The sequence below is a fragment of the Ciconia boyciana genome, chromosome 19 (genome assembly GCF_034638445.1).
Source record: "Ciconia boyciana chromosome 19, ASM3463844v1, whole genome shotgun sequence".
Taxonomy (NCBI): domain Eukaryota; kingdom Metazoa; phylum Chordata; class Aves; order Ciconiiformes; family Ciconiidae; genus Ciconia; species Ciconia boyciana.
Genome location: NC_132952.1, coordinates 7,394,674 through 7,408,732, shown reverse-complemented (window position 1 = coordinate 7,408,732; position 14,059 = coordinate 7,394,674). Strand labels below are relative to the sequence as shown.

Sequence of the window (14,059 nt, the reverse complement as noted above, 5' to 3'; positions counted from 1 at the left end):
AAAATAAGCCTCTGAACATACAAATACTTAACACTAATGTTTTATCCCAGTATCTAAACCAATATGACTGGAAATTTTGAAACATCTGATAAAAAGTTTCTTCTGCCCTTCCAGTTAGGCAACATGCATACTTACAGGGCCCAAAAAGAAGCACATAAGTGACTGCTGTTTTACAATACCAGTTTACAAATAAGAACGATATTTTGCTGGCAGCAAGGGCTGCTAATGTTATATGTAAGAAATACTACAAAAGTCAGGCACAAAACTAATACTTATTAGAAAATACATATTGTATGCACAGGAAATCCAAGGAAATACTTATAAATTGATGTATATAAAAGAGAATTTCTTTTAAGATGTATTGTTCATGAAACTTCCCACTATAGGTGCGCATACACCTGGTATTTGTCATTTTGTCAAGCAGAACCTGTAAAGCACAAATATTGCCTTGCAATTCTTTGGTGTCACACAGAAACAATAACTGAAGCACTTCACACTTTGGTTTCCATTCAGCTATTCACGTCATATATGCTGGGCTCTTGAGAAAGAGAGAAAAGGTTGTGAACTATGGATCTATGATATATAGGGAACACTTTTACGAAATTCAAGCTTGGGCACCTAGGCACACAAATATCCACAGTGAAATCTCCAAACACACAATTACTTGAGGATGAACACCTGCTACCCAAGAACACAGCATGAGAAAGAGCCTGCAACAGTAAATTTATTACCACTGGAGTAGACACAGATTGCTAGTTACAGTGTTCACTTTTACAATCACAAATATAATCAACATAACATTTATTTGTACAAATAAAAATTCCTTGACCAACTAGATAATCCTGGGGGTTGACCTAGGATTAGCAGGCACTTTATGAAAGAGGCTTTGAAACAGTACTGTCTTTCTTGCAGAGCAGTTTAGCTTTGTTGTGTACCAACAAAGAAGAGGGAAAACTGATAGAAGCACATAGGCTGGAACATGACAATCTGGTGCCTTTCATTAGGAAAGCCTTTGGATAGTATGCAACAGCCTCTGCTTGCTAACATGGCATCCAACTCTATGCAGTACTTCAGACAGTATCTAAGAAAGTAGAAATCATAAATCCATTATTAAAATCCCAGTTCCAAAAGCAATACTTTAGAATCAGCTTTATTAGCCATCTGATTAGACCCAAATATTCATTCTAGAACACTATCCATCAGTAACTCTACAGACTTGAGTCGGAAATTGTAAAGAATGCAAAGCGCTGGAAATTTATGAAATATGTTTTCTTCAAACATGAAACTAGTGAACAGGATACCAGGCTGAAAACATCTGGAAAAGAATGTATTATAGTTTTCAGCAGAGGCCATCTAGTCAGATAAGGAAAAGTGAACATAAATAAATGAAATACTGGGGAAATATAAGTGTATAATGTGCAAGCAAATCTTTGCTGCTCTCTCACAGTAAAGCTCACCTAAAAATCCTAGCTGCACAGATTTCAGGATTCTGAGTCTTAGATTTTTAATAAACACCAAATCTCCTTTGATTCATTTCACTTCTATCAAAGTATCAAAGTGCTAAATAAGCAGCAGAAAGTTTCATTGTATTTTTGATAGAACAGCACAAAAGTTTCAAAACAAAACACACACTACTATGCTCTTTAATGAGAAACAATATTTTAAAGTTCTTTAAAAGATGTATTCTAAGTGCCATCTGGCATTAGCATCACACATTCAAGCCTTGAAAAAAATGCACCTTGGAAAAAAAAAAAAAAGAATGGACCCCCCAAACTGTTGCGTTCCTCAGCAGTTAGATTCTCTGATGCTCACACTGATGTCATTTGGCCCAGCCTCCCCCCTTAGCTCTGGTAATACATTTATCAGACACATGCAAAATGCTTCACAGGCAAATGAAGTCAACAAGACCATTTTTTCCTCTGACATTTTCCCCCATTGCATAGAGCTTCATCTTGTTTTTCCAAAGGAAGTTCAACTTCCAATTTTAAATTTTTTCACTTCAGTAAACTCTCAAAACTATGTACAATTATTCCATTAAAGAGTTTGGGCAAGCTAAGTCTTCCATCTAACTACCAAAACTATAGCCTGTCTTCTTATATGCCACCTTGTATCTGAAGGAACTTTCTTCCTTTGTGTACAGCAATCCCTCCTCAGCCTTCAAATACCTTTACTAAAGTATACTTTTTCTTCCTGCAAAATTTTTCCATACCACATTTAAATAATAGCTTTCTGTAAAGTTTTCCTGCTATCTCAAGCTTATTCTGAGACCCAAGGAGTTGTGCATCAATTGTTTCTCCCAAGTACAGAAAGGCAAGCTGCCTGGGTCAGGAATCAAATTTCCATCTCTTCTTTCAGTGCCAAGCACACGCTCAACAGCAAATCCATACTGCTTTCTGACCTGTGATTAGACTACTAGGCAGTCTTCTAATATATAAGTAGTATGATAAGTTATGCAAGATATGTAGGATACAAAGAAATTCAAATTTACTTTAACTTGACTATGTTCTAATGCTAAGTACATAGTATCTTCTTAGTAATTTTCAAGTATTTTATAAATTAACTTCTTAATATGCAATTGTATTTGGGGAAAAAGAAAAACATACTCATCATCTGGGGTTAGCTGCACAGGTTCGCTGGTGAACTGGGTATCAAAGTTATCCAAACCATAATCATCTGTGATCTGAGGCTGAAATGGAGGGGTTGCTTGCTTCTTTTCCAGCTAAGAAAAAAAATGTAATAGGGGAGGGGAAAAATTAAAATATTGAATATTTACAAAGTCCCCTAAGAACATCAACATACATTGGCTCTAGAGTACATGCACAGAAAAGTCACTATAGTTGAGCTGAATATTGGTGGAAGATACAAACACATTAAATACAATATGACATTAAGTTTTAGACGAGTAGATGTTGACACTAAATGGTCTATGCTCATCCTGTTTATCCTATTGCTGTATTTTAAATACAAAAACTTCAAAAATTATCAGAAATAAAATTTTAAGTTTAAGACTATAGAGAAAGCTGTTTCCCAAGTCTCTTGCTTATATGTTAAGAAAAAACATTGTTGCTATATACATCTGGCTCAACAGTTCTTAAACTGAGAACACACTCCAGAAGCTTCCCATTCAAGCCAAGAATGGGAATTCTTATATTCTGCTTTCCCAGAATATAACTCATTTCTCCCTTTTATAAGCTCCTCTAAAGTTGCCTCTTGTGAAGGCAGCCACTTCGACTACGTCACATCAACATAACCAGACTTATTTGTTAATGTTAACTCCAGCACAGAACAAAGAAGTAAGCAATATTTATGTCCCAATCAATCTCTAGCCACATGGGTAAGCAATCATTAAAAGCAAGTAGAGCTAATCAACAAAATAGCTAAAGCAGCCCAGAATTTTATTCTGTAATTAAAATTTAACTATTCATACATTTACATACAATATTTCCTGCTACAGGAATTGGAAACCCCTATTAATCTTCCTCACCAGGGACAGTCAATAAGACATAGGAATTTTTTTTTTTACTGAAATAATGCTGCTGTTGTCATTAAGAACCTTTTCTCATTTGCTATACCAGTAGCATGTTCAACACTACCCATAGTTTTCCAATTAAGGCAAATCCCTACTATCCTCCAGAGTTATTAGATAGCTTTTATCACAGGTTTGAGTGATACAGGAGCTGATGACAGATTAAATGTTATTATGTGTTTAAATCACTACCCATGGCAGTTCCAAAAAAGGTGCAAGAACTGCGCCACCTTTTTAAGCTTGTTTTCAAGCAGTCACAGTTCCAGGCCCAGTGGAAAATCACAGATATGAGTTAAGTTTTGGAAGCTGGTGGAAGCCTAAGCAACTGATCCAGCTGATATACTGGAAACCAGTATAGCAAAACCAGTCAATAATCATGTTTTGTGATTTTGCACAGCCAGCTGTATCACTTTTTACCACAAATGACAAGTAATACTACTATGTTTTCTGCATGTTCCATCTATCATATTACTGAGTCTCCCAGTTGAAATATTATAGAATATGAAGTTTCTTAAATTACAATAAACCAATGGAGCTCTTGTAGAGTTCACTATGAATTATTCAAATGTATTTATACTTTCATATTTTTCCTGAAGTTATTACTTATACACTACTCACTTTTGTGAATAGAATCCTCCTCTTCATGACTTGCAATTTCATACTGCACCCTAATATAAATACTATCTAACAAACCAGAGAAAGCTCTCTTCTGCTTCATAAAGAAAAAGAGGGAAGAAAAAAACCCCTCAAGTGCAACATATTACTTCAGTTGATGCTTAAACCTACTGGTTGCAAATCAGCATTAGCTGCCTCTCTCCCATCCACACAGTCTGGGGAACATTCAAACTAGTTCTTTTACATACTAAGCAGACTGTGCAACAGCCAAGTGATAGCTACTGCTCAATTCCTTCATACAAGCAAACAAACTACTTCAAAGCATTATATTCTGGAAAACTCAGTAACAGGTAAACAATACTGCTTAACATCAAAGACAGGAACTTGAATAATAAATCGCATTGATAACACGCAACCAGAACAGCTAATTTTTCAAACACTTTTCAGTCTAACTAGAAATCCACAGCATTTCAAAGATATTATGTTGCTTAACACATACTATTTTAGTTAAGTTTGTTCTACAAACATCTGTGTGCTTTATGGAAAGATGACTGACCAAATACTAATGTCCATAGTTGTCCATATGCTGAGGTAATGCCTTATACTAAAAATATGTGATTCAGGGATGGAATATGACCAAGGGAACAAGGAATGCACTAATGCTAGGGAAGAATTATGTATGAGCATAACGTTTTACAAAATGTAAACTGTACCTTTCTGCATTTCTAATGCCCCACTAGTTAGACATCGTAAGAAAACCAAAATGTCTGTGCTACAGTAAGCAATGACAGAAAAATAGTAGAACTAAACCCAATTAATAGTATCTTTCATTCTAAATACAAGATCCTCACATATACATATTGATGGCAAAACTCTCTATGGGCAAACTGGCCTTGAAGAAATCTTATTAGCTCAATAAGTAAAGAATCATCACATTCACTAAGTATTAAATAAGAAAGTGTCATACACTGAAATCTAAAATTAGCTTACAACTTGACATTAAAAATTCATAGAACCATAGAATATCTCAAGTTGGAAGGGACCCATGAGGATCATTGAGTCCAAAGTTACATGCAACTGATGAAGTTTTCCTGAATACTCTAGATTTGCTCGATACTGCATGGCCATTTGGTCTGAGAAAACCTATATCTTTAAAGAAGTACTGCAATGACTTTGGACACTCACCTGGATTGGACTGAAACTGGTACTTCAAAAATAAGCAGAGTTCTGGCCTTAGCTTTCCCAAGTCCCACGCAATACTGACCACAATACTCCCAGAGTTCTCTCACATCCAACATCCTGTATCTCCTCTGCCTCCCTCTCCCATGATTACAAGTCTACCTCGCTGGTTTGGGGTTTGTTTTTTTTTTCCAGGCAACTCAAGAAACATAGGTTGTTGACTACCAACCAATATAAGTGTCCTGATTAGACAGCTGCTTTTGAGAGACAGAACAGATAAAAGCTGAGTTCCCCTGTCTTCCCCCACTAGGGAACTAAACTGGTCTCATCCACCAGGATGCTCATGTTCACATAAAACAGAATGTAGTACCTCTGAGATCTACCTGCCTTCAAAATAATCAGAAACTGATGAAATGGCTCAAAACTTATTAGGGTCATAACTGGCAAATGAACAGTACAGTGTGGAAGTCCCTCTTCCTTCACAATTATGTTAAAAATACTATTGCTGTAACATAAGCATTTGAAGGGAGTTGCATTAAACCTTCCAAATGGAGGCTCAATTTGATTTAATGGAATCGAGACTAGTTTTAACCTATACAAAGTCAGGGACGCTTGGATCAATTTCCCTTCCACAATCTATAATCTTTCTTTTATAGCTCAATATGGAATACTCAGAGGGTATCACTGGAAGTTTATTTCCCAAACCATACACAACCACATCATATATTCCAAATGGTACACCATATGCATCAATACAGTAAAAGGCAGGAAGATAAAGCAGACATTTGCAACTTGTCATTCAAAAGGTTTAATTAAAAGAATTTTAAATGGCTAAATCCTACAAACCAACTGGTTTATACATTTGCTTTCATATCAGCGAACTCCCAGATGCAAACACCAAGTCTTAGGAATTTGGAGGATCAGGCACAATTGCAACACACTGACCTTGGGAGTACTGCGAGAAACATTAAGATTACCCAGAAAATTCACCTTTGTCTCCAAAACGTCAATGCTCATTATTTGTTTTTTAAATATTTGATTGAATCTCCTAATTTTTCTATTCAAAAATTCTGCCATTGACTCTCATGCTCCAAAATTATTTTAGGACCCGATTGTGGCACTTCGTCAGCCACACAGACTGAGAAAACATCGTTTCATTAGCAACCCAACTTTGAAAGAGTAACCAGCATGCTAGTTACAGAGCAAGGCATGGCAAATGATTAAACTGGCACTTAAATACACCATCTCAATGAAGATGCTAGCATATATTGCCTCATAAAATGTGCTTTATCAATTGTAGTTCTACTTTTTATATTTATAGATGCTAGTAAATTTTGTATATTTTGTAAAAAGACCGCAATTCTTGCAGCAACACTTCAAGAGCTGTTATTGAACATTAAAGTGAAAATTTTAATTTGGCCCCAGATTGCCAATTTAGCAATTGTTATAACCATAACTATGTTATACATAATAGATAACCATATATTTTCACAATTCTTCTATTTATGACCATCTAAAATGCCAATTCTGCAAAACGTTTGCCTAATTGGTATGCTGCATTCATACAAAGCTCCTTTAATTTAAGGAGGTTCTCACTACATACACCGATATTGAACCCATAAATGGATTCAAGTCATTACTTCGCCCATAGAAGAAAATGATAGAAAAGTTTGAAATAAGAATGCAAAAAAATTGTGTGAATCGTCTTCTTCAGTGTTGGCACATATATCTCTTAACATCCCTTCTGAATAATGCTTATAACATGTTTGTCAGCACTGCTATTTTCAGAGTGGAGCTTTCAAGCTACATTCTTTGCTTCCATAGTTGTTTGAAATGGTCTTACAAAACACTAGGAATTTCCTATGTACGATACAGTTAGGAACCTGGTTTTCCCATTTAACACTAGTGAATTAAACATTAATTAAAGAACAATTAATTAGTGAAATAAACATTAACAAACATTAAACATAAGGTAAACAAATCCAGGCTTCCAATACTAAGAGAGCGTGCTTGTCACTATCATACACTTTTTGTTCAGTGGGTCACCTAAGCAGAAATTACAGGACCTTAAACAGGATCAGCATCCCACTGTTACAGGCTTTGTAAAGACAAATATCTTGCAGAGCTGTATCAGAACAGAAGTATGGAACTTCCTGCATGGATCCCCTTGCAATAGAGAGGGGGTATGCTCAGGCAGAACTGAAGGTGGCACAGCAAACGGAAGGAAGGATAGCTGTAAATTCTGGGTAACAGAATCACTCGGAGGCATCTGTGAATGCATCGCATAACTTATGACAGGTGATGTTCCTATTCCTGCTGGAGGGAATCCTTTGGTTAGATCATAAGGGGACAAAGATGCCATAGCAACAGTTTATTTTCCTCCCCTCAACAGAAAATCAGTGTGGCTTAAAGATATGAACACAGAATCTCAGCCAGAATACTTGTGTAACAGAGTTTACACTGTACTATTAACGATACTCAAAGCTTCCAGATAGGCCCTTTCACAAATATATTGCCTCTGCAAAAACAAGAGGTTAGCCTTCACTGATAGCCACAAGTCAGACTATGTAATTACTAAGCTTAATAACTTTAAGATCCTTATTCAATTCCTTGGCAATTCTGTATAAAACTTAAATTCAACCTAGTGCAAAACTGTGTTTTTATGCACAGGAAAAAAAGATGTTTTCAGGGAGAGTGAGAAGATTTCAAATTCTGTTACCTAAAATTTTCCTTTTGGTAATGATACCAATAGGCATGCAATTGATTAAAGAATAAATTGCTAGTTATTTCAGAATGAAGTTCTGGTTAAATGAATTCTCCCTGCCTTTGCTGATTTGTGGAGATACTTCTTTTTTCATCATAGGAAGTATAATCCACTTACATTCCCCCTGTTATACTAAGGAATTTATCACCACAGAAGTTTATACTTAAAAACTGTGGTTAAAATACAAAATGTTACAAAAGTTTTCTGACCATTATTTTTGAGCTATACATCTATCCAATCTATATCAATACTCGTGCTATAGGGCATAAAATTGACCACTATATGAATCAGAAGGCAGTTAGTTATCTGTATGAGAAACACTGTAGGCTAGGAGCATTTGGAACCATTTTTACCTTCCTCTGAAGCTTCTGGTATTGGCTTTGACAGAGACAGGCTATCAGACTTGATCATTACTCTGATCTGTTATGGCCTACGTGGTATATACAGTTTGGGTTAGCCTTGCTGGCCACTGGAGGTCACCGTTCCTCTAGAGAAATATCAGATAGAAAATCAACATTCAAAACTCCCTTTGGAAGAGACCTAATGACACTAATGGAAAAATGAAAAATCACAATGTTTTCATGCAACACATCGTCAGTAGTAACAATATTAAAACAAAGCGACAAGCCTGTTCTACTATGTGGTTCTGTAGGGAGATTGAAATTCCTTACAAAGTTTTGTTTTTATAGTTTTCATTTAAAAATTGAAGTACGTTAATCAGGCTATTAGCCAACCACTACATGCCTTTTGCTGGGAAAGAAACAGATAGTCTTCTCTTTGTTTCACAATTTTGAAACACTAAATGCTAGACAGTATTTAGTACCAGTTGTAATTCTTAATTTTTTGAAGCATCATTCTGTATCTGCTCATGCAAAAGCAAAGCCCAACTTTCTGTTACTGTTAATTACTGTGAAGCTGCCAGTAAGGTGAGACCCATTTTAAAGAAATGGTAGCTCTGCAGTTTGCACTGTGTCTGCATTCTCTCCCACTGATTAAAGCTAAACTGCCTCATCAGCCATGCTAAACATAACTTTTTCTACTGAGATTTAAACAATTCACCACACTGTTTAGGTTTCCATTAATTTTCTACACTACTATTTCCAGCAATCCACCACCAATTTCCATACTTTTTCTACTTTTGAGCCAAATATGGCAAACTAAAGCACCCTAAGAATACAAAAAAGTTTCCTATGGATACACATCCTCACCCCCTCTCTTTTTTTTTTAATTAGTGCATTTCCAATACAGACTCAGATTAAAACTTCCCATTTGGACATCTGTCTCACCAAGTTACAATATTTACTTTGGTTTACGGAAAGTACTAATTTTTCTGCAGTGAGAAATTTAATATTTTCATGTTGACATATTTAGTCTTTGGTCCCAGTAAGACAGTAACAGAACTCCACAAATGACATGGAATAGTCTGTTCAGAGTACAGGAAATTCAGTAACAAATTCAGAGATCATGAGGGTCACCTACTATCACTGAGAATGAACAAGTTATGCAGCTAGATCATTTGATAATCTCTTTTCTGAGATGAGATAGGAAATGTACATACTATCTCAATTCAGACCTCCACACTGTTTCAGTAAAACTTTTGTTATGCTTTCTCCTTTTAAAGTAGATACCTATGTTGCTGCAAAACAAGAGTGATTAATCTGTCCCAGCATGCTTTTATGTAGGATATGTGCTTTATTATTCAAGGTGCCTAGGAAGAAAAACCCTTTAAGCAATCTAGCCCTTTAACCTGTAAGGAGGTAACAAGGATTTTCCTGGATAAATTTCAGAAAAGGCTGAACTCTTGTACTCCCTTATTTAGGCTGTTTTTTTTCCTATAGATCCAAATCATAGTCCTGCTTCCTTTCAAGAAACGGTATCTGCCTCAGTGTGGCCAAACAAATTTGGAACTTGCCTGAAAGCATTTCCAGAACAGAACGAGGCAGCAACACGATGGTTTTTCACTGCAGACAATAAGAGCTGGTGACAAGAAGATGGAGCAATTTCATAGTTTTCTGCACAGGATAGAACACTAGCTTATTTTCCTATCATTCCTTAAAGGACTACTATCACAGGCAAAATCACCCCATTTGTAGGATTTTAAGTTGTGAAAACATATTCAATCAAATGTATACAAGATATACAGCTTGCATAGATTTTAACCATAATTAAATTAAAAATAGCTCCAAAACCTTTTGACAAGCCACCTCAATTAGGGGTCTTCTAACTGTCTGTTTCACTTCCTTCCTGGCTCAAATTCCATCCTTACAGTATTCACATGTGGATCACATTCATCATATCCTATTTCCAATTACAAAAAAATTCAGTAAAATACATTTTTACAGTGATTGATGGTACTTAAACCATCAGCTTAACTGCAGTTCAGTGTTTTATTGTCCATTAAACCAAGAGATAGGAGATTAAAGTGATGTTGTTTAACTTCAGTAAAAAGACAAAGCTAGTATGATAACTAAATTTCCAAATATAGTAACCTAGGGCAATAGTAATAACATTTCAAAAGCCCTCAAAGCTGTAACAAAATGTAATGTTTATGAGTAAATTTAAACAATTTTGTTGTAATAAAAAACATCATGTATGTTTTGTCAGAACTCCTGTAGAAAGAAATGAATGACCATTTTGCTTTCTGATCCCGCACCAGAGTCCATGACAGATCACTGCGCAAGATTAAAGAGTCAACTCTGACTTCTCTGGTTCCCTAGTTAGTACAGTGGTAGTATGTTTTTGAAGGCTTACAGTACAAAGAGTAAAAAAGGCTGAAAATAATTAAGGAAGAGGAAAATCCATTTTGATCATAATTGGAATTGTATTTTCAAGATTTGTCTGGAAAGATCTGTCATCTTTGAATTTGATAAACTGATGCAAAAACTGTCCTCTCCCCACTGAAGTGCAAATAAAGATTTTTTTGGTCCAGCCTTCTGAGTCTAGAGGTAGCAGTCTTAAGGTAATAGATGATGGTCAATTATTACCCAAAAACAGCTCTGATGCAAAAAGCCTTGCTCCCTTTTCTAGATTTATTCTTGACCAGAAACTGTTCTTCCTGTGAATTCTCATGGTGTACTCAGTCAACTTTCTCCCTGGCTCCAAATTCTTTGCAGGTCTGGATGGAACACACTGAAAAGAGGCATCTTGTACACCAAGACCTGCAAATTTTCTTAAAAGTCTTGCAGATCCTTCACACTCTTTTGTTGTATCTGACCAACACTGAATAGTATTCAATTTCACAAATAACCTTTTGAAGACTTTTTCTGAAGAAGGTTCTCCAGCTACAATGAGGAATGCATTACACCTATCATGCCTGTATGCTATGAAGTTCAACTGCATTCTGCAGAGGCTGCATACCAATAACATCCTTGAGCTACCAAGTCCATATGTCATTCACACGTGTTCTCCCCAGAACATGCCAAGCAAAATGGGCAAATTGTACATCTCCCAGAAAATCCTTTCGCTACCATTCAATGTGAGATTTTTCTTAATCTTCCTGGTCGTTCTTATAGATTATATATACATTTTTATCAGTTTCAAGATAAAATTATTCAAAATGTAAACAGTAGATTTTTTCCCATGTAAAACAGAAGTTTATACAAACTGTATTGACTCCCAAATTCTTAATTTGATATATTTTATAGGTCAATTTCATAGGAAAAAAGGGAAGGCTTCTGTGCATTTCAAAATATTATCAACAAAAGCCAAATTTATACAAGTAACAAAATCACGTACTCAAAACAGAAATAAGTTACTATAGTAACATTTTCTGTAATAATTAACAAAAACACTCTACAAATTCAACCACATTAAATGCTATTGGAGAGAAATGTCAAAACACCTAAATAATATACATTACAAACCATGCAACAGACACCAGTATAATTAGTGCTCTGCATTTAAAAATATAAGTCCATAAATAATTCAGCCATTTAAGTTTTCTCTAACTTGGCAGATTATACTCAGGACTGAAAAATTCCCACACAGATGCTTACTGCTGCAATACAAGAGTTAGCAGAATATATTTACTTTTCTTTCTGAGGAACAGCATTTGTGTGCAATTAGAGGAGACTTATTTCTGATATACCAGAGGTCAAATAAAAATTGCAATTGTAATTTAGATCTTAAGAGTCAGATTTCTAGTTTAATGTTCTACAGAGTTGCAGGGGACATAACACTGTAATAGGTAAAACTTGCAATTTAGGAATATAAGCATACAAGTATGGGAAAGCTACTGGTTATATTTAGCAGGAAGGGAAACTTATGCCAGATTTACTGCAACACATTTATACAGAGTAAATAACTTACTTGAATTAGCATTTAACCTGAAAGCCTTACCACCACAGCAGTGAAGACAGAAATCTGTCACACAGTCAAATTTGTAGTAGCACAGATACCACCATTCTAATTCTAAAATTTACATTCAGTTTAAAAAAACAAGCCAAAGCTACAATCTCCATAATCTAACTTAAAAAAAACCCAAACAGGTAAGCATAATGTAAGTGAAAAGTAGTTACCACTGACCAAAATGATTCCTCGTATTACCAACATGCGTAGGAAACGTGGTTTTAGGCCAGGACATCTCATTATGTTTGGCACAAAGTAAATCACAAAAAGGTGATCAATCACAGAAAAATCTTGCATTCCAGGCTTAAGACAAGAGCTTGATGAGTACAGATGGAGATAGGAGGAAATCATGAAACTATAACTGGGCAGTGAATCTCAATACATTAACATCCCATCAGTTATCAGGTCTTCAAAAGCATCATGAAATTAAAGTTGTAAGCAAGACAAAATTAGCTCCTCCCAAACAAGAATGGCACCAAGAAACAAACAGCAAAATGAATATTTAAAAATTGAAAAAGGGTGGTAAGATTGTCATCATGAGTCAGTCGTAGCTATGCATTAACATTTCAACAGCAAGACATTCAACTAGGTGTTAAACATCAGACTGCCTCTTATGTTTACTCAGTAAAGCATAGAAGTGCTCTCAAATAAACCATATAGGGAACTTGTAGCCTTTAACTTGAGAAAAGGAATGAAAAAATATGTTGGTACAGCTCTAGAAAAAAACCTTACTGCTTCTGTACACAGCTAACAGTAGCCATGGCTTTGCAGTTCTTTTTTCAGCACATAATGGATAAATACCATAAAAACAGGCACTAGGATAAGAATAGACTTCGTGTACTGAAACAATCAAAAAAAGGTTGTCTTGGTACTTCCCTGAAAGCTGTTAAGCCATCCTATATGCAGAGTGAGTAATCTAAAATGTTCTTAGCTGTGCCACACACAACTCAGATGACTAACGCTAGGGAAAAAAAATGTTTACGGTATATGTGTTCACTTTACATGATTACTTTTTCCATTTAACTCAAGCTTCACAGAGAAAAAAATTTTAGTCAGCATTAGACTCTTGTTTCCTTGTGTTTCAACTTGAAAAGATTTGGAAATGCTTTTAAGTCTAAATCTTTTCTACTCATCACCTGCATTTCAAAGAAAATTCTAATAATTAAAAAAGCTTTCCAAATATTTTGTCATTTTCTCCTGAATATATTTCCCAACACTCTTATTAGAAATTTAGCTTCCAATTTATCTGACATTTTAGACCCTCCTGACCAGCACTTTCCTAATCATATCACAAAACAGCACAGACAACCATTTAAATCTTTCCATTATTTTTTTTAACTAGATGTTTAATATCAAAGCTTTCAGCCAAAAAAATAGGTAAAAAATCAAAATTCAAATCAGCATAAATGTTGACCAAGTACCACCAACTGCAATTAAGAGTTTCTTATACAAATAAACACCACAAATCCAACAGCCTTCTCTCTTTCCCTCTCTCTCAAAAACCTCTGCAAAACAGAACAGAAACCCTGCAGAGTACATGACGCTTATGCTCTACCACAAACTCAAGCAAGTTGCATAATAGCACCACTAGGTAGCTAACATAATGAAAAATAACACTTAGGCTTAAG

At 35.4% G+C, this 14,059-nt stretch overlaps 1 protein-coding gene across 3 annotated transcripts in view; it reads right to left on the bottom strand.

The window, feature by feature from the left end:
- Positions 1 to 14,059, bottom strand: part of PRKCZ (protein kinase C zeta) — a 72,086-nt gene that overhangs the window by 370 nt on the left and 57,657 nt on the right. For all 3 annotated transcript variants that reach the window (XM_072883778.1, XM_072883777.1, XM_072883779.1), the window contains one exon: positions 2,604 to 2,719. In XM_072883778.1, coding sequence (XP_072739879.1) covers positions 2,604 to 2,719 — 116 coding nt within the window. The remainder of the gene's footprint in view (positions 1 to 2,603; positions 2,720 to 14,059) is intronic.